General features: G+C 49.0%; 1 protein-coding gene and 1 long non-coding RNA gene across 2 annotated transcripts in view; one reads left to right on the top strand and one right to left on the bottom strand.

The window, feature by feature from the left end:
• Nucleotides 1-46: 46 nt before the first annotated feature.
• Nucleotides 47-6,327, top strand: LOC141370967 (uncharacterized). Its single transcript, XR_012375504.1, has 3 exons — nucleotides 47-162; nucleotides 2,437-2,547; nucleotides 6,239-6,327. It is a non-coding gene; the product is annotated as an uncharacterized lncRNA (long non-coding RNA).
• Nucleotides 3,923-27,150, bottom strand: part of DDB1 (damage specific DNA binding protein 1) — a 30,154-nt gene continuing 6,926 nt past the window's right edge. The window contains exons 7-27 of the mRNA XM_025878940.2: nucleotides 26,476-26,634; nucleotides 25,785-25,868; nucleotides 25,084-25,200; nucleotides 24,375-24,477; nucleotides 20,961-21,036; nucleotides 20,756-20,864; nucleotides 18,817-18,995; nucleotides 18,556-18,719; nucleotides 18,365-18,472; nucleotides 18,005-18,212; nucleotides 17,138-17,233; nucleotides 16,917-17,028; nucleotides 15,621-15,744; nucleotides 15,109-15,273; nucleotides 14,299-14,393; nucleotides 8,098-8,268; nucleotides 7,613-7,722; nucleotides 7,175-7,344; nucleotides 6,842-6,944; nucleotides 5,318-5,441; nucleotides 3,923-4,744 (exon numbers count right to left, since the gene is read on the bottom strand). Of these exons, the coding sequence (XP_025734725.2) occupies nucleotides 4,661-4,744; nucleotides 5,318-5,441; nucleotides 6,842-6,944; nucleotides 7,175-7,344; nucleotides 7,613-7,722; nucleotides 8,098-8,268; nucleotides 14,299-14,393; nucleotides 15,109-15,273; nucleotides 15,621-15,744; nucleotides 16,917-17,028; nucleotides 17,138-17,233; nucleotides 18,005-18,212; nucleotides 18,365-18,472; nucleotides 18,556-18,719; nucleotides 18,817-18,995; nucleotides 20,756-20,864; nucleotides 20,961-21,036; nucleotides 24,375-24,477; nucleotides 25,084-25,200; nucleotides 25,785-25,868; nucleotides 26,476-26,634 (2,661 nt within the window). The 3' untranslated portion in view covers nucleotides 3,923-4,660. The remainder of the gene's footprint in view (nucleotides 4,745-5,317; nucleotides 5,442-6,841; nucleotides 6,945-7,174; nucleotides 7,345-7,612; nucleotides 7,723-8,097; nucleotides 8,269-14,298; nucleotides 14,394-15,108; nucleotides 15,274-15,620; nucleotides 15,745-16,916; nucleotides 17,029-17,137; nucleotides 17,234-18,004; nucleotides 18,213-18,364; nucleotides 18,473-18,555; nucleotides 18,720-18,816; nucleotides 18,996-20,755; nucleotides 20,865-20,960; nucleotides 21,037-24,374; nucleotides 24,478-25,083; nucleotides 25,201-25,784; nucleotides 25,869-26,475; nucleotides 26,635-27,150) is intronic.

Here is a 27,150-nt window from a genome sequence, read left to right as displayed (position 1 = left end):
CCTGCCCGGGTTTGGGAGTCGGCTTCCTGCGAAGGGCTATGGGCGTCAGACTGAGGCCGGGGGAGGAAGGAGACTCCCGGAGCAAGGCTGGTGCCGGAGGCTGTGAGCCCGGGGAACTGCTGGTCTCGGTGGAGCCGGAGTTGCCAGTGTTGTCCCAAGAAGGTACGCTGGGTCACTTCGTTGCCGGGCAGTTCTAGGCTGGCTCCCCGCCTGCCAGCAGCAGGTCTGCACACTAGTCCTGGGTGTGCGGGTCAGTGGATCCACCCCTGGCCAGGGGGCACTAGCGGGTCTAGAACCTAGAGGCTCCTCTTTGCTCCCTTCTGTGGCTGCCCCAGGTCACAATCAGAGACTGGGAGGCGGGGAAGTGGTGAGCAGGTGGAGGAAAATCGGGATCATCCAGTGGGGAGGAAGCGGGAAGGATGACCCTATGCCTTGTGTAGGAATCCTCCCTAGGCACCCAGATCCTTGCTTAAACACTTCCAAGGATAAGGAACTCACTACCTGTCAAAAGGCAGCCCAAGCCAGTTTTGAATAACTACATTTGTCAGGAAGTGCTTTGATTTCTCAGCTAAATAACCCCAGTTCCTTTGGTTCTGCCTCTGCAGCTGCCCTCCCACTGGCTACCTTAAGCTGTCACTGAGCTCCTTAACACTGGTGACCACAAATGACCATGGGGTGCCAACAATGGTCTGGACTCTAGTTTCCTTCCTTCCAGATACCATACTTTTATTAACACAGCCTAACAGGACTTGGTTTTTCTGGCAAACGCGTGATGCTGGTGGTTCATAACAGTCTCCACTGGAGGTGTTTCTGGCTGTTACCCTCTTATGTTGCTACTGTTGTTTCCTAAACACAGTAAGGCAATCAGGTGGGGGTTCAGGTGGGGAACCACCTGAACCTGTGTGCTTGAGCTTTCCCAGATGTTCGGATTTAGGCCCATTATCTCACCTTGTTAGTCTTGGTCTATCTTCTAATTTAAGCAATACATCCTCAGCAAGCAGATCACCAAAATATTCTGTATCATGAGTGCAACTTTCATACATATGTCCATCCTGAGTCCTAAGGATGCTCAGGCTCCTACAGAATCTTTCTTTTATGCCTTAAACATCCAAAGGCTCACTTTCTCCCTGCGCTGCTCATGCTGAATTCCTGTTACTTAAGTGTTTCAAGGGGCACCTGGGTGGCTCAGTCGGTTGGGCGTCTGCCTTCAGCTCGGGTCATGATCCCGGGGTCCTGGGATGGAGCACCGCATCGGGATCCCTGCTCAGTGGAGCGTCTGCTTCTCTCTCTCCCTCTGCCTGCCACTCTGCCTTCTTGGGCTCTATCTGTCAAATAAATATTAAAAAAAAAAAAAAAGTGTTTCGGTCTTTGGGCACCTGGGTGGCTCAGTGGGTTAAGCCTTTGCCTTCGGCTCAGGTCATGATCCCAGGGTCCTGGGATTGAGGCCCCGCATCGGGCTCCCAGCTCAGCGGGGAGCCTGCTTCTCCCTCTCCTCCCCTGCTTGTGTGCTCTCTCTCTGTCAAATGAATAAATAAAATCTTTATCCAAAAAAAAAGTGTTTCGATGTCCACATTGTTGAGAATCTAGCCCTGATTTATTCAAGAATAGGGATAAACACAAAGCCCTTCCTTCACTTGAGCCCACAAAACCTACCATACCACTGCCCTTTCTCTTTGCTACCTCGGCCACCACTCAATGTCAAACAGGTGCTCCTTCCTGATACTAGAAGCCACCCACAAATGCTCAACACAATTACGATGGACAAAAATTCCCTTTTACACACCTGTCCCTCCTCATGGCAGTCCTCTCCCACACTCCAGCACACCCCGGCTACCTCCTCCCTGAACTCTACTACTCTTTTTGCCCCCCCCCCCCCCCCCACAACCTCATCCCCGCCTCAGGCTCACTGGGAACTACGGCGGGCATAGTTGAGATGCAACTTTGTCCTTGAAGAAAATCCTCATTCTTCCCTCAAGACAAGCTCAGGATATTTAAGACTTAGCAAATCCCCACTAGTGAATTTCAAAAGAAACACCTCTCTAAATAGCCCCTGGCATTTCCTTCCTTCCCCTGATGGTTCCTTTTGACTTTATGGCATTCACCTTGCTCCTCTTAAAATGTTTGCTTCTTTCGCTTGGTGTTTGCTCCTTTTTGTCTTTTGGTTTGTTAGACCTTGAGGCTTCTCAAAGTCTGAGCTCTGAGAGACTCTAGCTTAGTATTGTTCATCTTCAAGGACTGGTTTAGGCATATCCCCTCGTTACAGCTCCTCCGTGTTTCCTCCCCACTTCTGTGGCCTGTGGCTTCTCTGTAACAAAAGGGACCCTCCACTGAGGGTGGAGGATCCAAGTTGTTGTTGGCTGCAGGAAGGCAGCCTCTGGCTTGTGACCCTTCCAAATGGTCATGTGATGAGTCAGTGTTTCTATTATTCTCCCAAAGGTCCATTCGTGCAGAGGCCTGGAGTGAGTGGCTCATCAGCGCCTACATGGAAAGGAGCCATTCCAGCTGGCTGCAGCAAAGCTCCAAGGGCAACCTTTCACCCCTGGAGAGGTGATTAATGGTTTTTAAAAGGGGATGTGGGAGTGTGGCAGGAGAATGTCAGTTTCCAAAGAATTGCTGGAATTCAATCCTGAGTGAATATACCCAAGAGTATAGAAAACAAACAAACAAAAAAACTCCAAGAACTCCACGGCTCCCAAAGTCAAGACTGAAGCCACTGGTAAGTAAGAACCTTCTACTCCATGTAGCAGGTCTCCATGGTGCAGGTCAGACCATGAAAAAGCACCAGAATATTCACCCCACCACCTTCTCTTTCTGATCGTAGCACCTTACAGGCAATCCTCCATCCAGGATTAACATTTTAAAATGATCCCCATCTGGAGACCGTTGCTTGCCTGCCCCATTAAAGCTGGCCTCTGGCATGGGGGCAGGCCTTTTCAATTCAAACCATGACTTGAAGAATTCAAATCACAGTGTTGAGTTTCAAGTTCAAACTGTGGTTTTTGAGAGATGCTGATGATTTTTTTCCCTTTAAGACCCTTATCCCCCACCCTCAGAAATCCCAGCAGAAGAAGGGGAAAAGAACAGTAATGAAACACAAGGAATGCCTCCAAGGAAGGAAACTGACTCCAGAAGACCCCCAAAGTAGAGATGCTTCCTTGCTCTTTCTCTTTTAAGCTAGAATCTCTCAAAACCACAGTTTGAACTTGAAACCACAATTTTCCTGACACTGTATCAAAGGCTGGTCTTAAAGGAGCCTGCCAATATGCCTAGGACCAACCCTACTCCCCACTGTTGGGACAGAGCAGCCTTTATTCCCACTGGATCACTGGTGGAAATGTGGGCCCAGGCATTCTGACCCACTGAGCTGAAAGAAGACAGGCTCGGTTTGCTGGACAGAAGGGTGAACCCCAAATGTGTCCCTACTCCTGAATTTTCAAACCAAAGGCGCCAAAGGTTTACTTGATTAAACCAGAGGAAATAAAATCAGCCTCCAAAGGGCATGTGGCAACAGGAAGCTGGAGGTGCATGAGGAGCCACTCACCCCAGCCAAGGAGCAGCGCCCCGGGGGCTAGCTGGCCGGGCGTTGTGCACACATCTAAAATGACATCAGGAAAGGCAACCCGAGCAACGCCCAGGCTCGGCAGGTTACTAACTGAGACAACTGGGAATCACATGGTGGCTACAGAGTCAAGAGCACCTAAAGACCACTGAACTTTGAAAACCTGACATCCGTTATCCTTGGGACCCCACCAAAAATGACTGCGTGGCAAAGGAGAGACACAGAGCTCGTTTCACTGCTCGAAAGGAGCTGTGGCAGCAGCCGCTGCCCTAAGGAGGGAGACAACTGTGCCTGGATTGGGCGTCGTGTGACTGGGATGCTGGGAAGCTGGGGAGCAGGAAGGAAAGCGGAGGCAAATGGATCTTTCTTCTTAGATTCTACTTTATTTGGTAAAACTCAGAAACTAACAACCAATTCACGGCCCCCAACCTCCTTCCCTCTGAAGGAGGCAGCTCCCCAGAGACAAAAAGGCTATGGCGGCTTGGGTATCACCCACCATCTCCAGGTTTCAGACTCGGGCAGCTCATGGCCTGGTGGTCAGGCCTCCAGACCCAAAGCTCTCAGGCAACAGAGAAAGCAAAAGGAAGCTCTCACTTCAGAGACAATGAACCCATCCCGCCCCTCTTCCCCCCTACCCACAGCATCCCCGCACCCCCAACCTAAATAAAAAGATAGCAGAGGACAACGCATGAGTGTGAGAGACGCACGCACGCACGCACACGCACACACACACACACACACACAGCACACAGCACACACACAGAGCTTCCTTTCAGCCCAAGAGCTGCAAAATCCCTCCCTGGAGGGAGGACAACTGGCAACACCAATCAAGGCTTGGTGTCCAAAGTGATGGTTGGAATCCTCTGGGACTGGTAAAAATCCAGGGAGAAAATATTCCACCTTCACCCCATTCCCAGGTCTCCAGTGAACTGGTTTTAGTTCAAAGAAATCCCCATTTCCACACAGATAGACTGTGGCTTCTGGGACAGCTAGCTTAGGGAAAGGCTTCCCACAGCCGAGAAGACAATGGTGGGGGAGGGGAGCAGGGCAGGAGAGCAAAGCCTTCGGGGAGGGCCTGGGAAAGGGGCTACCAGCCCTGGGCTAATGGATCCGCGTCAGCTCCTCCACAACCTTGATCAGGTCGTCTGCTGTGGCCTCTCGCTTCATCCCGCTGCCATCATCATACTGCAAGGAAGAAAGGGGAGGGCTGTGAGGGCCACAAGGGCACTCTCCCGGGGAAAGGGGGACAGTCACAGCAAGAGGGCACCTGGCCCCACTACTGCCATGGCAAGGAGGAAGGTCTCATCAGAAACTCACACCCCTTTCCTGAAAGCTACAAGTCAGCAAGGTCTACTGATGGCAAAGCTGGTTCGGAGGCCACCATCTGGCATATATTTCTGCCCCTTCCAGGATGTTCCCCAGAGGCACCATCTCCAGGGAGCAACACCCCAAAACTCCACACTGTGGAAACTTCTCTGCCCTGGAGGATCCTGACCTGATCCCTGTGCCTCCCGTCTATGGGTTGCCAGAGATCCCGCACGTGCCCGAACATGCCCTCGCTGCTGCAGCAAAGTCACACGGGGGGCGGGGGGGAGTTCCTAGTACTGTGCCATGCCCCTCAGCTACATCCCACGGGGGAAGGGCCATCTGCACTTGGGGATCGAGGCGGTGGCACCCGGCACTCCGACGCTCTCCAGCACGCCCGGCCCTGCCACGGACTTGGGTCACAGGCCCAGGACCAAACATCGCACAGCTCACCTGTAGGTTTGCCACAACCTCCTGCATCTTGGGCCGGCTGATGTCCAGGAAACTCTCGATCAAGTCTCCATCGATGAAGCCCGTGGCTGGTTCTGTCTTTCGCTCAGTATGAAAAGATCTCCAGGTGGACAAGTGAGTTAAGGAATGTGCGGTATCTGCAAACAGCCTTACTCTCGGTCACCCCCACCTCTGCACAGACCACAGTCTAAAGCAATCATCAGGGGCGCCTGGGTGGCTCAGTCGGTTAAGCATCTGCCTTTGGCTCAGGTCATGATCCCAGGGTCCTGGGATCCAGCCCCACATCGGGCTCCCTGCTCCGCGGGAAGCCTGCTTCTCCCTCTCCCACTCCCCCTGCCTGTGTTCCCTTGCTGTGTCTCTGTCAAATACATCAAATCTTTAAAAAAAATAAATAAAACAGTCATCAGGATGAGAACAGGAAACAACATTTTCAACTAAAAATCACACTGCTTTTTGGACAGCTTTGGAACTGAAAGACATTAGGTAGAATTATTACCCAATCTAGTGATTTTCAATTGAGGTGATCTTCAAGACAATGTTTTTAAAACTACAGATCAAACCCTCCTTAGTGTACGGCCTAGATGTATATTGACATTTTCTACAAGTGCTCCAGGTAGTCAGATGTGCACGCCTAGGAAGAACCATGCCCCTGAGTCTAGCCTTGACCTTCACATGTGAATAAACTGAGACTTTGTGGGACCAAAGCCAACACATCAGCCCATTGCCTCTCTCCCAGGCGAGAGCAGGAGCCCTCCCATCTCCTGCTTGGGGAGGACGCTTTCCCACTCCTGCAACAAGCAAATGTCCAGCAATACTGGGATCCTGGGTGTCCCGGACCAGGGGGCTGATCCCTGGGCTTCTGGAGTTTCCGGCTTCTTCACTTTTCCCCTCTTCTTCCACTAGCCTTTCTCACAAGGGTTCTCAGACACTGCTGTACCCAACAAAATCTCCGAAAGTACGTTCCTAACGTGGTCATCTATACTTCCCGTTTGACATGTAAGGCCAGAAAGACCAGAGGCAGACATATTTCAAGAACATTTCCAAGATGAACCAGGTAAGCTAGGTGACGGTACATGGGGATTCACTATATGATTCTCTCTACCAGCGTGTGTTTGACTTTTTCCATGAGAAAAAGTATATTTAAAAAACAGGACAGGGCACCTTGGTGGCTCAGTGGTTAAGCGTCTGTCTTGGGCTCAGGTCATGATCCCGGGGTCCTGGGATCGAGTCCCGCAAAAGGCTCCCTGCTCGGCGGGAAGCCTGCTTCTCCCTCTCCCACTCCCCCTGCTTGTGTTCCCTCTCTTGCTGTGTCTCTGTCAAATAAATAAAATCTTTAAAAAAATTTTAAAAAACTTAAAAAAATTAAAAAAAATTAAAAACAGGACAAAAGCCTATTCCCCATAGGAAACTAGTCAAGACCTTTCCTAAACGGACCGTAGTTTCCAGAGGCAGCTTACGGTAACGCGGCGGTCTACCTGTGCTGGGACACGCCTCTGGGAAGGATATAAGGAGTGCTCAATCTTGCCCACACTCTTGATGACTTTATTGAGCCGATTCTGCATGTCCAGCAGGAGGTTGTACCAGCTCTCTGACAGCGAGGTCACCAGCCCTGAAGCAGCAAAGGGAGCCGGGAGCTGCAGACAGCTGCAGAGCACGGAGCCCACAGCGAGCCGCCTCTACCAAGGGCAGCCCGGGAAAGCGGCGCGAGGTGGGACGGGCTTGGGCCACCTCTGCCAGTCAACTCCGAGGCGGCGTCCAGCTGCTCTCCGCTGTCCCTCAGAATGCTGCTCTGAGGAAAGGGGCCTGTGTGGGAGGGCACCGTGCAGGGGCTAGCCTTACCGATCATGCCGTTGACTGTGCCAAAGAGCACCGAGCCCTGCGTGGGGGTGGACGTCTCGCCCAGATTCTGCATGACCAGGGAGCCGTGGCAAAAGACGTTGACGAACTCGCCCAGGTGGAAGAGACCGACCTCCTGGAGGTGTTGCCGCTCCTCGTCAGTGGTGGCAGCGCTGAAAGGCGGCGTGCGAAACTCACTCCCCGCACCTCCTGTCCCCACCACGGGGGCCCTGGCAAGGACCCCATGCAGCGGACACCCCATGCTCAGCCTCCCTGGTGAGCCCACAGGGGCAGAGGCGGTCTGAGAAGCTGACTGTTGCGGCCTCTTTCCCTCGTGAAAGAACTCTACCTCCGTGAGGAAGAGCACCTATGCCTGAGAGGGCACCCGACGTCCTCATCACCAGACCCGGGGGCCCCACCCCGCCCAAGCCGGCCACTCACCTATCCTTCTGACACACAAACAAGTTAAAGGCATTTTCAGCCCCCAGGAAATTGTCATCATCCAAGATTTCCACAGCACTCATCCAGTTAGGATTAAAGTCTCGAGCAATCTTAAAATAGATAAGGTACAACAATATAATCGGCAGTTACCCAGAAGCCAGGTCTGGGACTGGTCTCTGGCCGGAAGCCGAGAGCCTGCCCCGCAGAAGATGCAGCCCCGTGTTTCACAACCGCCACTCTACAGGGATCCTACCCCCAATTTCCGGCCAACACATCCCATTTGGTTGCAGTTGCCCAGAAATGGAGCCTACTCAGATTCAAGTTGGCGGGGAGGAGGAGGTCTCTGAAAATACCTCATCAATACAGAATGTATGCTCCAGGGAAAACCTTCGGGCCCCCCCGGGCTTGACTACCCCTCACCACCAAAGAAACACTTGCAGGGGCCACATCCTAAGTGAGAAGTCTGCCCCCGTCCCCCCAACTACCTCTTCAAAGTTCCCCTCCATGGGCTTGTAGGCAAGCAGCAGCACTGAGCGCATCAGGTCGCCCACCAGGATGAAGTCGCCCTTGGTCTTCAGGTAGAGGGCCATGATGTTGTTGTAGTGATTGCACTCGGTACGAAGCTCCTTTTCTGTTGTCCACTCATAAAGCCGCACCTGGGAAGGACATCTCATCTCTCTCAATCCCAGGGGCCAAATCCTCTCCGACTGACCACTGTGAGCCTCCTCCCTCCTCCATCTGCAGCTCCATTTCCCCAAGTGCAGCATGGGATGTGACACGGTTTGCCGTGGTACTTGCGTGAATATTTTTTTATTTTGGTATTACGTATTTACGAAGTATGAAAACAGAGCAAGCGCATCAAACCGGTAACACAGTTTCCCTTTACATAAAAAATGAGTCAGTGTAAAAAATACTAAATAAACAGTGACGCGATACTAAGGACACGACAAAAGATGGTCTTCTCGTGACTGAAGGACAACTGACCTACAGAAATATTTCCGAAAAAAGAAGATCCATCTGCAGTTTCCTGATCAGAAAGGAACAAGATCACCTCCAAATGAACCGTCTTTTCTGAACCCTTCACAAAATATACAGTCCCAGAACATTCTGACGTGAACCCAATGAGTAGAGCAAATGGGATGGAAATTCCAACAGAAACATTGTCAAATAGCTGAAGGACTCTTCAAGCACGAGAGTCTGTGGCCACCCCTCCACCAAAGGGTTTTTTCCCCCTTTCTGTCTTCTCCTCTGCAATGTTTCTTCAGTTGCGACCACACCTCCAAACCAATGAAGATGCTTTACAATCAGCAGACAGACAAACAGATACCGGTCAGAGGAAGACAGACTCAACCCCCTGGAGAAGCCTGCCCTGGCAGACCCTTCAGGATCCCAGTGGTCCCACCCATGGCTTCTGCACACACAGGAACTCCGTGCAGAATATATCAAGCCATGATTTCTCAGGATTGTGTAAAGAACCCAAACTCCAAAGGGGCGCCCTCCAAGAACTATGCATGACAATTACATTGGCTAACACACCTCCCATCAGCAGGGTCAAGGGTGCCCAGAGCCCCCCATCTTTGTTAAGCCCAGCCTAACAGTGGAGTGAAAATGGGGCCAAATGTTCCATGTGCTATTGGCTACACACACTACCCCTCCACTCCACACTCTCCGCCTCCCTGTCTGCTGTGGAAACAGTCAAGGCCAAGGTAAGACACTACCAAAAACCCAAGATGCCCACTCTTAACCCAATAGGCTCTACACCTCTGCTGCCTAATATGGCAGCCACTAGCCACATGTAGCTACAAAGCACCTGAAAGGTGGAGTGCCTGGGTGGCTCAGTTGGTTGAGCATCCATCCAACTCTTGACTTCCACTCAGGTCTTCATCTCAGGTGGTGGGATGGAGTCCTGTGTGGGGCTCTGTGCTCAGCAAGGAGTCTGCTTGAGATTCTCTCTCCCCCAGCTCACATGCACACTCTCTCTCAAATATATAAATCTTAAAAAATAAATAAATAAAAGGGGGCGGCTTGCTGGCAGAGTCAGTCGAGCATCCAACACTTGGTTTTGGCTCAGGTCCTGATCTCAGGGTCATGGGATTGAGCCCTGTTATCGGGCCCCGCACTTGCCGCAGACAGTGCTTGGGATTCTCTCTCCCTCTGCCCTTTCCTGCTCGTGTTTTCTCTCTCTCTCGAAAATAAATAAATCTTTAAAAAAAAACAAGAAAGCAGGGGCGCCTGGGTGGCTCAGTCATTAGGCGTCTGCCTTCGGCTCAGGTCATGATCCCAGGGTCCTGGGATCGAGCCCTACATCGGGCTCCCTGCTCAGTGGGAAGCCTGCTTCTCCGTCTCCCACTCCCCCCTGCTTGTGTTCCCTCTCTCGCTGTGTCTCTCTCTGTCAAATAAATAAATAAAATCTTTAAAAAATAAAAATAAAATAAAAAAACAAGAAAGCAAGAAACACACCTGAAATGTGGCTAGCCCAAATTGAGACGTGCTTTGAGTGTAAAACATAAATCAGATTCTGAAGTCTTTGTGTGAAATCTATCCACAAAACACCTCCTAATAATTTTTGTATTGATTACTTGTTGAAATTATAGTTTAGCTCTATTGGGTTAAATAAAACATATTCCTAAAATCAATCTCATCTGCTTTTCACTTTTATTCACGTGGCGACCAGAAAGTCTAAAATCCCACCTGTGAGCTCCTATGATGCTCCCATTAGACAGCAATGGCCTAGACACCTCCTACCCAACCTCACACCCGACCCACCCAACTTCTGTGCACTGCTCTGCCCCCGCTGGAGCACGGTCCCCGGGCCATCCCCTTTCTCTAACTCAAGCACGGCTCTTTCACAAGGACCCCAGGCCCTCTCGGCTTCTCCCTGCCACTGTCCCCGGACAGCTGGGACTAGAGGAAAGACAGCCCTCCATGCACTTCCTGCCGGCCCTTCCTCACTTCCATCTTTCGTCCTCCCTAAGGTGCCAGTCCCGAAGCTCAGCCCACCAGACTCCGCCCGCACCGCCAGCCCCGGAGCAGCCGTGCACACCTTCGCCCCACCATTCTCCCCCACACAACCTTCCCGTCATTCCTGGTGACTTCTGCATTCACAGAGAAGCCCCAACACCGACCTCTTTCCTTTCTTGACCCCCTTTTCTCTGCATTATCTTGTCCATCCGGCAGTCACCCCTCAGGGCCTGTCACTAAAAATAAAATAACTCCAGGATCGGGGCGCCTGGGTGGCTTGGTCATTAAGCGTCTGCTTTCGGCTCGGGTCGTGATCCCGGGGTCCTGGGATCAGGCCCCGCATCGGGCTCCCTGCTCCGCAGGAAGCCTGCTTCTCCCTCTCCCACTCCCCCTGCTTGTGTTCCCTCTCTCCCTGTGTCTCTCTCTGCCAAATAAATAAATAAAATCTTTAAAAAAAACCCCTCCAGACCCTTGTGTCCTCAGTTTCACCGTTTCTCAGATGCCCCAAGTCCGTCACCATAAACCTGCAGATTCTCAACCCCACTGCCCTGTCGTGATCCTGCTCACCAGACAAAACCAGACTCTGGCATGAGTCTAGTCTTCAACAACAGCTGAGGAGAAGCAATGGATCGCTTGAACTTTGAGACCACTCGTGCCAGTTAGCTCCTCAGGCTCGCCAGTAACTGGATACTTTCCTGGTCCCTTACGCTCCAGGTCCTGAAACAAGGAGCCATACCTTCTCAAACCTCTGCTGCTACCTCCACCTCCACCCTTGCCCTCGGCTCCTTCACAGAGGACGGACGCAACCAAGAGAGGACCTCCCGTGCTTCCACCATCTGAGGCCAGCATGGAGGACTGGGTCCCACCTCCCATCAGTCTATTCAAAACCACAGCTCCTCTCCCATGGCCCATTCTGATCAGCACGGAAACACGCAGCCGCATTCCCATGCTTGAACAGCTAACAACTCTCTTGTCTGCCACCGCCCCCCCGGCAGTCACCCCATGACTCTCTTCGCCTTCACTGCAAAACCCCCCAAAAATGTTTTCTAATGCCAGTGGCCCTCTCGTCCCAGTCCTGATCAAACCCTCTTCTATCAACTTTCCACCCCACCACGCAAGCAAAGGAGCTCTGGTCAAGGGCAGCACCACCTTCCCCATTGGTAAAACCAGCAGCCAACTCTCGATCCTTACGTTACCTGACTTCAGGCAGCACTTGCCATTTACCAATGCCCTCCTACCTGAAGTGCTTTCTTCCCATAGCTTCCAGAAGTCTTCTCTCCTGGTTCCTCTCCTACTTTACTTGTCACCCCTTCTCCGTTTGGAGCGATCTTCCTCATCACTCCACCTTTTAAAAGCTGGAGGGCCCCAGGGCTCAGCCTTCCCATCTCTCCTCTACCTGCTCTCAGCGCCCGGGGGAGCTCAGGCCGCCCCACCCAGACTGCTGGCATGTTACACGCCGTGCCACTACCGCTGCCCCACCAATCCCCAGCGACCACCCTGACATCTTCAGCCACCCTGATGACTGAAATGACTGACACATGTCCAAAATCAGGCCTCTGGTTTCCCCACCGGGACCTACTAAGAACGCTGTATTTGGTCTCCGCCCCCAGTTCCTAACCCAGAGCTCCGAAAACACTTGTAACTTTCTAAGTGTGAGCAGCGTTTTCCACTGAGCCCCTCAATCCCCTGGAATTCCCTGGGTGATAGGAGTCCTTTGTTCTGATGAGGTAGCTCTTGGTGGTTCCTGGATAGCTCAGGATGTGGGCTGGTCACCACGATTAGAAGCCTGGACCTGTCGGCCCTCCTCCCCCATCCTCCAGGGAAGGGAGAGGCCAGAGATTCAGCTAATGATCGATCAGGCCTGTGTGATGGAGCCTCCATAAAAATCCCTCAAGGGTGGGTTTAGAGAGCTCTCAGGTTGGTGAAGACACCCACACGCCGGGAGGATGGCATACCTCCACTCCACAGGGACGGAAGCTCCTGCACTCAGGACCCTGTGGACCTCACTCGATGTTCATCTGGCTATTCATCTGTACCCTTTATGATAAGCCAGTAAATGTAAGTTAACATTTCCTTGAGTTCTGTGAGTTGTTCCAGCAAGTTATCAAACCTGAGAGGGAGCTGTGGGAACCCAACTTTGTAGCCATGTTGGACAGAAGTTTGGGTACCCCGGAGCGCCAGTGCTTGGGATGATGTCTGAGGTGAGGACAGTTCTTTTGGGACTAAGCGCTTAACCTGTGACATCTGACACCAACTCCACGTAGCCAGGGTCAGAAGTGAATTAAATTACAGCACACTCAGTTAGTGTCAAGAGTCGGAAAACTGGTTGGTGTGGGGATAAAAACACCACACATATGGCGTCACAAGTGTTTTGAGTAAAGAAGCGTTTCCCTTTACCTTCCAAACGTGCTCTACTCAGTCTTACCCCATCAGTAAATGGCCATGCCACCCGTCATGTTGTTCAGGCCAAAACTCTCGGCCCTTTATTCCACCCCCCCGCCCCCCGCCCCGGTCTCCTGTGTAGCACCCGAAGTCTCTTGGGGCTCATGTGTGCAGGAGAGGACCACACCTTGCCTCCTCCAGCAGCGCCCAGAGGCTGCTGTCTGCGTTACCACTAGAGCCTCACTTATGTCACCACTTCTGCCCTTGGGCCCCTCCAGCCCTTTCCAAGGTGTAAAGTGATCTTTCCAAGACCGAAGTCCAATCACATCCAAACATCTGCTCAAACCCTCCACAAGTTTCCATCATCCTCAGAGTAAAACCCCAAGTCCTTAAACAGCCGGTGCCTTCAGTCCTCTGGCCGCGGAGTGACCTCGCCCCGCACCCTCCAGCTCGCTCCCACCTCCGACTGCTTGCCCCTGGCTTCTCCCATACACAGGTATGGCTTCTCCCTCCCTTCTCTCAGGAACCCGCCCAGAAGTCACTGCATCAGCAAGACCCCGACCCTGTGCCGACACAGCCACCCCCACCCTGTTCTCCTTCTGACACTCCTCTAGTCCCTGCCCCACTTTTATATCTCACCATCTTGAGAACACATATGTACTATTTGCTCCTAAGCCCAGAGCAAATAGTCCATTTTCTTTGTCCATTTTGTCCACTGCTATGTCTCAATACCCGAACAGCACCTGGCACATAAGTGTTCAATGACTAGGTTATGAATAAACACGACTACTAGAAAGTCTCAATTTAAAGTACTTAATTGATGCTTTTTCACTCCCCGATTTCTCAGCACCTTGAATATCCCACAATACACTGAGGAGCTCCAAGAGGGAATTCAGGACACGGATTTTCCCAAACATATTTGACTATGAAACTTTTTAAAACCTTTTTGCAAGGGAGAAGGAATCATGGCAGAAGAGAAGCAGACTTTCAAGGGACCAGTGTTTCAGGGACATACTTAAGATAACATGGTCTAGCTCACCTCGTTCCACACGGATCAAACAGTCCCCCACAATGACACACTCGGAAGTACAGGGGCCATGGCTCTTACCCTTTCCTCAACACCCACAGCACTTAGGGTCTGATTCGCCACGGGGGTCTCCCGTAACCAAGGCTAACATCTGGCCCAACCTGAGCTCCCTGACTCCCAGCTCCACCCTCCATTCCCACCACTCTATCATTCCTAAAATCTAATGCATACGTGGCCCCAGGGAACATAAAGGAGACATGCTCTGTAGACAGTGGTGTGCAACCTAGGGTGTGATACCAAGTGGTGTGGGCCTCACCGTGCTGTTGATGCTGGCTAACAGCTTGCCGTTGAATTCCACCATGGAGTACACGGCTCCTTTCACTTCCTTCTCGGCCACGGTCTGTAGTTTTCCTGAGGGGAGAAAGATAGACTCTGAGTCTCCTTTATGAGCCCACACTTCAACTCATCAAAAGAATCCTGATTTCCCCTCTGGTTCTAATTCCTGCTCCCAAACCACGCATCTGAATGCAGGAAATAGAGTCAGTGTCTACTGCGGTTAACCATCACCACAACTATGAACCCCGACAGAATGTGCAGGGACTGCAGACTGTGTCCAAGGGCTGCCTCCCCCCGCAAAACTGCAGACCCAACTCTCAAGATGGAGACCAAATTCCATCTCGCCCATCTGAGCTGAGATTTGGGGGTTGACAGAGTCTTTAGAACCATCTTGCATTGGGGAAATGAGAAGAGACAGATACGAACACGAAGTGCTAAAGCTGGAAAGAAGACCTACATGGCCGAGCAACCAAGTGGAAAGCAAATCTAGGATTCCTCTGATCCTGGCCAATAGATTCTCTTACCAATAGTTCACCTCTCCCTTCGTCTTCCTTTCAAAAAGTAGAAAAGGAAAAAATTCAAGCCAGATTTTATTCGTGTGTCTGCTCGCTCCCCTCCCCCAGAACTCATTCAGACCGTCAGCAGCTTGAGCGGAAGGAACAGAAAGTCTCCTGTCACGGCAATTAACCCAAGCTCTTCCACTGCTTAACTAAAAGCTCTGAAACCAAAACGGTCTGTTACTTTCCCAGAATTTCAAATCTCTCAAAAGCTGGGGACTGTGCCCACTTACCGTCAGAATACTGAAAGACCACGATTCGACCCTGCTTGGGCTCCGCCTCTTCAGGATACACCATGGCCGTGCCCACGATGAAGTACGTGTTGGGGTCTTTGCCCAGCTTGCAGGAGACCAGGCTGAGGGCATACTCATTCTGCAGGAACTGGTGGGCATGAAGCACTGGAAGGAGAGCCAGAGGAATGACTGGCTGACCCCCACGCACGCGTAACCCTGTACTCCAGGGGGGGGCCCCAGCCCGGGTCCAAGCAAGGTGTGGGTGGGGGCGGGGCACCAGCTCCGACTGCTCCGGTCTCCTCAGCCTGTCCTGCCCTCACCAGCCTGCGCTGACAGGAGACGGCCCAGCACCCTGGACTCCTGGCCAACCCAGAGGTCTCCACCCCTCCTTTCAACTCCTCCTAGGATGGTCTGTCACAAGGTCTACCAAACCATGGAATCTGTCAGAGCCCAGAATAGGCTAGTTCAGGGAGGCCGTAGGCACAAAAGTGATAGGAAGAGCTCATGTGCACCTTCGAAGGTGTGCTGGTCGATGATGAGGAGATTGTGCACCTCCACCTCTTCTCCAAAGGAGGTCTCGTGCGGTGCCGTGCTGCTGGAGAACAGCTTGCTGGAGCTGACGCTGCTGGACAGGGCCTGAGCACAGAGCACACACACACCCCCTCTCAAAAGCAGGCCAGGTGCTGGGAGCATCTGGGTGAAGGGGTCAGCCAGGATCAGGGAACAGAAGCTGAGTCTGAACAAGGAAAACTCAAGGTTGGCAGCTCAAGTAGAGCATGAAGAACAGAGAGCTCTGGAGGACAAGCCTCGGGGACTGAGAATAAGGAGGAAAATTCTGTATAACGTTGACACAGTCAAAACAGAAGAGTCTAAGGGTTATTACTAATGACCATTAAAACAGTGATGCCAAAGGGCGCCTGGGTGGCTCAGTCGTTAAGCGTCTGCCTTCGGCTCGGGTCATGATCCCAGGGTCCTGGGATCCAGCCCCGCATCGGGCTCCCTGCTCCGCGGGAAGCCTGCTTCTCCCTCTCCCACTCCCCCTGCTTGTGTTCTCTCACTGTCTCTGTCAAATAAATAAATAAAATCTTAAAAAAAAAACAGTGATGCCCAATCAATCAAAGCTAATGAGGAACTACAGCAACCTAATAAGGGGAGAGACTCCATCTCGCTCGATGGGAAAAGCAGGGAGCACGTGAAATAAAAAGAAAAGCGTAAAGACTCTATATTCTGGATTATGGAAAGATGTCCCACCACAGATGTCTGGGAGCAAGAAAAACAAAGAACATATGATGTAAGATGATCAGCTAATATCTCCGAGTCTACTCTGTGGGGCTGTAGACTGCCCTACTATCCTCTGTATTGCACACATGAGGAATTTGAAGTTTAGACTTGCCCAAGGTCACACAACTAGTGATAAACCTTGAGGCCAGTTCTGTCAGACTCCAAATCCCACCCTTACCTATAATGCTATGCTCTCCCCAGTTACACATACCCTCCAAAGTGTCCAAATTGATGACAAAAGAGAATTATTCATCCTGCAAGACTATGGAGTAGCAGAATCATTGACTGCCACACTTACCCCAAATTCTTCCCAACCTTCCAAAGAGGGGGCCACATCCGGCTCGCTGCCTATGTTTACAAATAAAGTGTGACTAGAACCCAACTATCCTACCTGTTGACTATGGCGGCTTTTGTAACGGCCAACCGGAGTAGTTCCCGCACGGCTGACAAAGCCATACCTGTTACGTGACCCTTTCCAGAACAGTATGCCAGCCCTGCTCCAGCACCATCTTTGTCTGCGCCCTCACCTGGGTGCTGGCACTGGGCCTCAGGGCCGTTGTGCCGCCACTTGTGTCCTGGACTTCGATCCGGCTGGAGAGGACCCCGAAGCACTGGGACACTTCCTGATAGCAGATCTTCCTGGGGAGCAAGTGTGGACACTGCCTCTCAGAACAGCTCTGAGAGGGGAAGCACCTCACACCAACACCCACACCACGGCGCTCTGCAGCCCTCCTCCCCTGGCCCTCACCTGGGAGACTCGTAGAGGGGAACTGTGCGGATGTGCAGCTTCTGGATCTCATCGATGGTGCCAATGGTGAGGGTGCTGTTGTTGGCCAGTGCCAGGCTGGAAAGGAAGGTCTGGGTTTAGACCGAGTAGACCCAAGGAAGGAAAGGATTCTATGAGGCAACTCCGTAAGGGGAAGAAAAACAAGGCAGAATTACTCTAGCTTCCTCCAGGCAGTGGCTCTCAACTTTGACTCCAGGCTAAGAATCACCTGGGGAGACGTGACTGTTCTGAGGCCTGGTCCCACTGCTACCCCCCATCTTATCGAACAGGTCTGGGTGAGCCTCACTGGGTGAGCCTCAACTGAGGTTTTTTAACTGCTTTCTATTTAATGCTAATTGTAGCATTAGAATCTAGAACAGTGATTCTCGAATCATCATTTTGCATCAGAATCAGCAGGCATGCTTGCGCTTGTTAACGAGCCAACTGCTGGGCCCCACCCCCAGAGTTCGGTGGCTGCTGGTGGGGGACCCTACTTTGAGAACCCCTGCTCAGGAGGAATACACAATGACCTCTAAATCAGGGGTTCTGAAACCTGACTAACCACTTGAATCACTTGGGAGGTTTTCCTGAAAATACAGATTCTATGGCCGAAACCCCAGATCTACTGAATCAGAATCAGAGAAGGATTCGAAAAAATCTGTACTTTTTCAAAAGTGTCCCAGAGATTTCCGATGGGTAGCCAGATGGGAGAACCTCTGCTCTACACCTCCCGCCTCAGCTATTTATACTGATCAGACTCTGGGAGAAGGCGAGAGGGGAAGGGTTTGAGGAAAACGTCACGCTGCCCTCAATGAATGGCTCTTGTTGAAGAAAGAAAAAGAGGCTCACCTGTCAGGATAGCCATCAGAGTTGAGGGGACACATGTAGTTGACTTCCTTGAGGTTGACATTGGAGAAGACCAATTTGTGGTTGCTGCTGTAGATGACAGTGGGGCGGTCAGAGCAAGCAAAGACGTTGGTGGTAGAAAGAGAACGGAAAGTCCTCAATACCGTGGGCTGGGTGCCCAGAGTCACCTTCTTACGGTCGCTCAACAGGCCTACAGAGAGAATGGCATCAGAAGGAAGTAGGAAGGAAAGGAAACAGGACAAACAGCTGGGTCGTGAAGGTTCAAAAGCAGCACCCCGAGGCTAAGGCAACCCCACACTCCTTGTTTCTCCGCGGGCCCTCCATTCAAAGTGTTCTTCTCACCTGTCTCAATGTTGAGCCCGAAGTAGAAAAGCGCCCCATCTCCCAAGGCACAAAGGAGGTAGTGGCTACTCTCAAAAGTGGTCATCAGGATGGAACGAGGAATGATCTCTGTGGGAGAGGGGCACATTAAAATCTTGTTCCACATTCTGACTCTGATCCCAACCCTTCAAAGGTCCTTACAAGCCACCTACCTCCACCCAGCATCTCTTTGTGCAGTAGCTCAAAAGAGGGCAGCTTCAAGATACGCGCCGAGATGTCTGTCCAGAGGCCAATGGCACAAAGAGGGGACAGCCCATTGCCGTCCCCCAGTGGGGTGATGTCCAAGCAGGCCACTTCATGTTCCATCTCTGTGTGGCTGAACAAAGAGGAGTATGGCCGAGGAAGGACTCCGAGGATGAAAGAAGCCCCAGAGAACAGGGGAGGGGACAAGGAGCAGACAGATAAGCACACACCTGATCTGCCGGAGCTCCTGAGGGCGGATCTGCAGGTAATAGAGGGCCCTTCCCACCGCTACCACCACCTGGCTGCAGTTGCAGGAGGCCACGCTGATGTTCTTGCCCTGAGGCTCCTTCCACTCACCGACCAGAGCTTTGGGTTCCTGAGAGACCAACCTCACAGATGCTGAAGTGATCTACAAAAGGAAGAGAAAGGTCTCCGAGCACCTGCTGGGATCCACACACCAGTGGGAAGGTGGTAAACGCTGCCCTAGTGGAACCCTAAAAATAAACTACAGCAGCCCTCTTTGCCCTGTGTGTTTTCCCCCAAACCCCTGCAACAGTTAGTTCTGACAGATGCCATTTTGAGCTGAAGCCCCGAAGAAGACTGGACTGGCTTAAGGCTACTTCCACCTTACCTATCGGCAACCTGTTTCATTCTGATGAAGTCCTGGGAGAGGGATCAGTGGAGGAAGACCCGGTGAGTACAGTCTAGCAGTTTTTCTCATCCCAAAAATCAGTCCTCTAAAATAGCCACGTTCTTTACTGTGCATGAACCATTAAAATTATTTAAACTTCGGGGGTGTCTGGCTGGCTTGGTCAGTGGACTGAGTGTGCGACTCTTGACCTCAGGGTCGTGAGTTTGAGCCCCACGTTGGGTGTGGTGATTGTTTAAAAATAAAACCTTGAAAAAAAATAAAATTCTTTTTTTTTTTTTTCAAGATTTTATTTATTTATCTGACAGAGAAAGAGACTGAGCACAAGCACGGGGAGCAGCAGAGAGAGAGGGAGAAGCAGGCTCCCCGCTGAGCAGAGCCCGACGACGTGGGGCTCGATCCCAGGACAGGACCCGAGCCCAAGGCAAACACTCAACCACCTGAGCCACCCAGACATCCCAAAATATAAAATTCTTTAGTACAGGCTATGAAATTATCTTGAAATATGGTTAATCAATCTATTTCATCACTGAAATAAAACAAAAAGCAGGTTGCTGACACTGTAACGGACGTTATGAATTCATCTTAGGATGAATTAGGATTGTCCCTTTCAAAGCTGAGCTCCTATTTAAACAGGAAAACCCTTTAATAACAGATACATGAGCTGGTGCCAGTCTTCAGGCCACTAGTTAGGAAAAACTCAAAGCAATGAATCATTAGAAACTGGGCACCTCCCACACTTGGTCCACAAACCAAAAGAACCTTCCCTCTGGCTTTTGTCAAATCCACAACTGCCTGTTGGCCAAAACGAAGACCCAAGTGGATAAAAAGATGGACAGGATTCATTAATCCTCAGCACACAAGTGCCATACCCGACACTGGCAAACACTGACTCTGGCCACAGTTAATGAAAAGTTCCAAAGGCTAAAGAGATGTGCAGAAAGTGAAGACCACCAGGAGTCACTCTGAACTCAAAACAACCAGGGGGTGGGCAGGTGCTCAGAAATCAGACTCTCGTGGCTAACAAGGGCCAAAAGGACATCTGACCCCCATATCGCATACAGATTTAAAACAAAATCAGAACAGAGTAAAAGCTCTGGTTCCAATAATTAATGTGGATAGTGCTGCCAACAGTCATATATGGATGGGAGCGCTAGGACTAAATAGGTATGCATTAGTACAACAAAGGAAAACACGTGTCTCAGAAAACAGGGCATAATTAGTGCAAAAATGATACCCCAAACCATGAAAATATTATGATCCCAGTCTGTAAAAGAGAATGTGAATAAATACTACATATACTTACAGAAAAAAAATAAAGCTAAAAGGAACAACTCCAAAGTTAGGAGCCGTTAAGTTGTTTTCTCTGAGTGGCGGGTTATCAGGTAATTTTAAAATTTTTTTCTAGGATGTTACTTTTAGAGCCATAAAAACAGACTGCGGTAAAATCCCGCAGTGCTCTACACTACACTCTAGATCAAATTTAAGTCAACAGGGCTTGCCCTTTTCTGAGTCATTACCTGGATGAGCTGCTGATGAGCCACGTTGCCACAGAAGAAAGTCTGCTGATCATCTACGAAACCCATCAGTTCAGTTTCTTCCACCTCTTCTCCGTTTAACATGAGAACTCTGCAGGGGAAAGGAAGGCCTGGGTCAGCCAGACCAGCTCTCCCACCCTGTAACCCTCACGGAAACGCCTGCAGCAGGCGCCAGACTCACCCTTACCTTGTTTGGCCCACAAAAGAGAGCACCAGAGTGTCATCAGTCTCCCGGTTAGGGTCAGAGCGCAGTGGCCACAGACCTGGAACAAAGATCAAGGATAAAGATGCAGAGCACAGCCCAATACTCAGCTCCCCACATCTAAGGAAAGGCAGCCTGGCCTCAGGGAGGAGCAACAACTTTGTGGAGTCCGTCCTGAAGGTGAAACAGCCACTCTGTTCTTTCCTGGCTTTAAGACCCCGAAGAAGTTATTTTTAAAACTGTTTTGAGCCTAATATTTTAAAGTGTTTTTTTTGACTTTTGATAAGATGATACATTTCTATGACTCAAAATCAAAATTTATCTTTAAAATGTATACAGAGAAGTTTCACTCCTATACCTCTCCCTGAAACCTATCCCCCAAATAAATCAATAGTCTTTTATTCTTCAAAAAAATATATTTTTTTTAATTTAAGGAATTCGGTAGTCACTGTTTTATAACCAAATACAAATATAGGGGCGCCTGGCTGGCTCAGTCGGTGGAGTGTGTGACTCTTGATCTCAGGGTTGTGGGTTCAAGCCCTGTGTTGGGTGTACAGGTTATTTAAAAATTAAACTTAAAAAAGAGTTACACACACTCATATATATATAAAACTGCCCACCATACACTGTTCCGCACTAGGCTTTTCCATTTTATACTAAAGCCCTTATCAAAACGGAACAGAACCTTGTTTTCAAAAGCTACGCAGCATTTAATGACACAGATGTACCAGTTTTAAGTCTCCACTGATGGACACTTTTTCAGTATTGTGCATACAATGCCGCAACAAATGATCTTATATTTACATCACTCCGTCTGTTTGAAGGTATAGGGAGTAGATGCTTAGAATTAGGATTGTCCCTAAATCACTAAATTAAAATGCAGGTGCAGTTTTGGCAGACGTTACCAATGAGCCTGCTCAGCTCCTCTCGGCCCTCACCAACACAGCGTTGTCAAACATTTGGATTCTGGTCACCTGGTAAAGAATGGTATGACTATTCGGTTTTGATTTGCATCTCCCTTAGTACAAGTGAGGCCTGTTACCCGTCCATGCATGCCCTTTGCCAATTTGGGGGCAAGAATTTTGGTGACCTTCTTTGTAGAAAGGTTTCGATAAATTAGGGAAATTAGGCCTTTGTCTATAAGATGAACTACAAAGGTTTTTATCTGGATTGCCATTTCTTACGACTTAGCTTACAATGTTTTGTTTTGCCATGCAGAAATGTTTCATGTTGTTGAATTAACCAATTTTTCCCTTTGCTTCTGCACTTGGGAGTCATAGTTTAAAAGGCCTTCCCCACTCTAAAATCATAAAGGAATTCGACAACTTTGTCTTTTAACTTTTATATGGCTTCCTTTTTACATTAAGTCTAATCCATTTGGGTTCTAGCAAGGTATACAAAGTACAGTATGGATCCAAACTTATCTTTCCCAGTTGATAACTGGGAACACCATTTGTTAAACCATTTATTTAAAAAAATCATCTTTAGGGTGCCTGGGTGGCTCAGTTGGTTAAGCGACTGCCTTCGGCTCAGGTCATGATCCTGGAGTCCCGGGATCGAGGCCCGCATCGGGCTCCCTGCTCGGCAGGGAGTCTGCTTCTCCCTCTGACCCTCTACCCTCTCATGCTCTCTATCTCTCATTCTCTCTCTCAAATAAATAAATAAAATCTTTAAAAAAAATAAAAATAAAAATAAAAAATCATCTTTATCTCACTGAACTGAGATACCACCACCATCGTACACTAAATTCCCACATGTAACTGTGTCTATTTCTGGACTTTTTTCTAATTTCTGGATTTTTGAGTCTGCTCAAGGAACTCTGCCTATCAGTGCACCAAAACCACACTTTCATTTACTAAGGTTTAATGGTACGTTTTAATATCTGGTAGGGCTAGTCCTGTCTTGCTGATCCTTTTTAGGTCTTCCTGGCTTTTCTTGCTTCTTCCTTTTTCCATTTGGACTCTGGCTTATCTAGGTCAAGAAAAAAAAAAACCTCTTGACATTTTTATTGAGATACATTAAATACAAAAATAAATAGGTCAAAGAGGGGCGTCTGGTTGGCTCAGTTGGTTAAGCGTCTGCCTCTGACTCAGGTTGTGATGCCAGGGTCCTGGGATCGAGTCCCACATCGGGCTCCCTGCTCAGTGGGGAGTCTGCTTCTCCCTCTGACCCTCCCCACTCTTGTGCTCTCTCTCTCTCTCTCAAATAAATAAAATCTTAAAAAAAAAAGTAGATCAAAGAGAGACCGCTTTATAATTTAATTTATAGGGCCTTGGTGTGTTTTTCATTTCATCAAATCTATCCTTTGAATCCTTAAGAAGTATTTTAAATTTTCCCTGTATAGGTTTTACACATTTCTTGTTAAATTTATTCCTTGGTTGGGACACCTGGGTGGCTTAGTCGGTTAAGCATCTGCCTTCGGCTCAGGTCATCATGCTGGGATCAAGCCCCACATCGGGCTCCCCTGCTTCTCCCTGTGCCTGCCACTCCGCCTGCTTTTGTGCACGCACACACACTCTGACAAATAAACAAACATCTTTTAAAACAAAATTTATTCTTTGGTATTTTGCCTTTTTATTACTATCATAAATTAGCTCCTTCCCTCCACTCTATCTTCAAACGGACTGTGTTTTCACATGAATGCTACTGATTTCAGGACATTAATTTTATATCCTGCTGCCTTAACGAACTCTCATTGTTTAGCTTTCAGTCGATTCCCATAGATTTTGTACTTTTATGATCTCTTCCTTTCTAATTCATAGACCTCTATTTCTTTATCTGTTCCCATTCTCTTGATAGTCTAAATATTCTGATGTGCCTTCTATTTATACCTACGTTTTGCTTTATGATTCAATCTGATCATCTTTTTCTTATAAGTGAGCTTAGCCCACTCACATTTACTGATACAACATGTCAGATATATCAGACACACGTGCAGATTTCGTATCCTCCTGACTCGTGTCTACTACTCACACATCATAAAAGCCTTCCACTATGTAGTCTTTCTTTGATCTTTTTGATTATTATAGTCCTCCTGGAATTTAACTATGTATTTTTGTTCTGGAAGTTAATACCTTCACACTCACACCTTTGTATGATAATCTCAGTCTCCTCTTTTTTCAGGAATTCTTTCAGTTCCCTTATAAAAACAGTAAATTTAACTTACAAACTTTTCCTTTCCATTTCTCTACTCCACGATCCAATTTTGGTCAATCAAGTTTACTCTGGTACTTTTAAGTATGTTTAAGCTTCTACCACTTATTTGTCGTTATGACTTTTTTTTACTCTTCATCTGACCTTTCCTCTAGCTGCCACCCATGTGCCTTCACAACACATAATGAGGCCAAAGACCAAGGTCACTCGAATACGATTTGCATCTTATGTCTACCAAAGGGTTACCTTTGATGCCGGGTAAGTCAATGCTGGCATGCTCATGGATTCCAATTCCGTTCCGGATGATCCTCAAGGAACCTTCCTTGAAAGCCCCAGAGCAAGTAACCAGCTGCAAGCAGAGAAAACCTTTCTAAATACCTCCCTCCAGAGCCTGAGGCCATCATATGGATGCCCAGAAAATAAACAAGCTATACCTGATCCCAAGGACCCTTTCAGTGGAGCTAGGTTTGAGGAAGCGGACTTAACAGAGGCTGCTTTCCAAGCCCCCAAGTTTACCAAGCGGACAGGACGTTCGAGTCCAAGAAGCAGAAAGCAACTACCCCTGCTCCTAGCAAACTGGCTTCCATCCATAGAACCTAGTTCACTAGAAAGAGCACAGGATCTGGAGTCAGACACACCTGCAACTTGGAGGTTATGTGACCTTGGACAAGTTACTTGATCTTTCCCAGTCCCAAGCCTCCTCACTTCTGAAATGGTCAAGAATTCCTATCTAATTAGGGTGCTCATGTGACCACAAATGATATAGATCTGTATCACAGACCAAGCGATACACTCGATAAATGACAGTTATCTTTGCATCATTGGGATTAGTGAGTGAGGCTCTTAAAAGTTAACTTCAGTGGGCACTCCACACTCCACAAACAGGCAAGTCTAGGAGGACACAGTTTGAGTGGGCAGGCGTATCAGCTATTCATTTCTGGGATGACCCCCTTACCTGCCCCTGCCCCTGCCTCTCCAGGTCCACCACGCACATGTCCACGATGGGTCCTAAATTGGTAAATGTTTCCATGGCCACTACATAGGAGCCTTGTTCATTGCTGTCAACATTGAGCTAAGAAGGAAAAAAGAGTTAGTCCTGGAACGTTAAGAGATTCACCCTAAAGAGATGGTTATCGTCCAAAAGAAACTCTCAGTCCTATTAGATTGCCCTTCTTGTGCTCCACTGCATGCTTCTAGAAGGAGGTTGCTGACTAAGAAACATGGTTGGCCTACAGGCAAGCCTACAGGAGACCCACTAATCAGTCAGGAATTTCTAATCTATGAGTCCTGTGGATGGATTTCAAAGCAGCAGTTTGAAAATTAATGCAAAATGCTCGCAAGCATTTTTCTGCAGGGAAGGCCCAAAGTTTTTTTCTGGACGGGGGCCAGCACGGTAGACTACGACCTATTTGAAGGTAGCAGCTAGGTCTTGTTCATAATTGTATCCACTGCATCCAGCACCTTGCCTGACACATCTGTTGAATGAACCTTTAAGACAAAGAGCTAGTCAGGGGAGAATGTGAAATCAGCCAAGGAAAAAGCTGCGTAGTACGGACATGGATGAACTGAAGAAATTCTGCGAGGCTCCAAACAGGAGAAACCTGAAGAAGCAGTGAAGGCGGCAAAGTACCCAAAAAGAAGAAAGTGTCTTCTCACCTTCACAAGCTGGGAGTCCCCAAGGCGAGACCCAACGAACACAACACCGTTATCGAGGTATGTCAAGCATTCAGCAATAGAGGTCTAAAAGAGAGTCAATGGCATGAGAGACATCAGAACGAATACCCCATGGGAGACTGACATGTGCTACCACCTCCTCAACATCTGTTAAGAAAATGAACAGCTGGGGCCATGAGTCCTGAAACAATTCTCCATTTCAAATCCCCACGTCACACTAAGCAAATGTTCCTAAATCTCTGAAGCTTATGACTTCATTTATCACATCCTTACAGTCAGAAAAATCTACACTTCATCTTGCAGGTGCCTGCCCCAAACGATCATTTTAATCCCAATGGCTCTAGTCTCCTCAAAATAATTAGAAACCTCTAAAATTCACTGCATAATTCTTAAATTTTGGGGGGAACCTCTTCCTGGAATTAAATATCAGCATTAAATTAATGTTTAATTCTGAATGCCATCCTTTCTCTTCCTTTTTATGCTTGAGGTAGTGCCCAGCTGTCTGTGAGATTCTCCAACATCTCACGTATTCAAAAACCAACTTCCACAGCAGGACCGACCAGTTGTGGCTAGGTGCTAAGTACTACAAATCTCACACTGCTCACACTGTGAGTCACATTCCCACATTCGCTATACCCCTAGGAGAACGTAGCAGAGCAGGGTCAAGCCCTACCTCTCCGAGGAGCTCCACACGGAGATCTTTGAGGGTGACAGTGCCATCCATCTGCTCCTCCTTCTCCAAAAGCAGCATGAAAAGCCGTCCTTCCATGTCTCCCAGCAGATAGCGGGAACCATTGGGGTCCACACGATTGTGACACACAATCGTGCTTTGCTGCCAAGAGGGAAGACATGATCATTAGAGATTAAGTGTCCCCCATAATCAAAGAGCAAACCCTTGTGAGGCACTCCCTTTACCAAACCCAGCCATTTCACAAGCAAGGAATCCACTTAGCTAAGACTACATGTGTGAATGAAGACGGGGACATTTTTATTCTGAAGACAATTTTCTGAGGAACTCAATATACCCTAAATGGTTATTCACATATTATTACGCTGGAACACAGAAACATACAGAAAGTAGGAAGCAGCTCTAAGTATTCACTGGACTATGGATACTATCACAGATTTTGTTATTTCCTCACTATTACTAATTACCTCCCACTGCTAAAGCTATACCATGGATTTTGTTATTTAACCTTTAACTTAATTTTGTATTAATTCTTATGGCTTGAAACATTAAGGTTTGAAACTTTTAGGACTAGCTAAGTCCATACAACTGATTGCTAAGTTACCTTCGCATGACCTGAGCTCTGAAAACATTCAAAAAAGTCTGCAAAATTCTTCCCTT

This window comes from Callorhinus ursinus, unplaced genomic scaffold (genome assembly GCF_003265705.2).
Source record: "Callorhinus ursinus isolate GAN/ISIS: 27379988/994484 unplaced genomic scaffold, GSC_fseal_2.0 scaffold51, whole genome shotgun sequence".
Lineage (NCBI taxonomy): Eukaryota > Metazoa > Chordata > Mammalia > Carnivora > Otariidae > Callorhinus > Callorhinus ursinus.
This window is presented reverse-complemented; position numbering and strand designations above follow the sequence as displayed.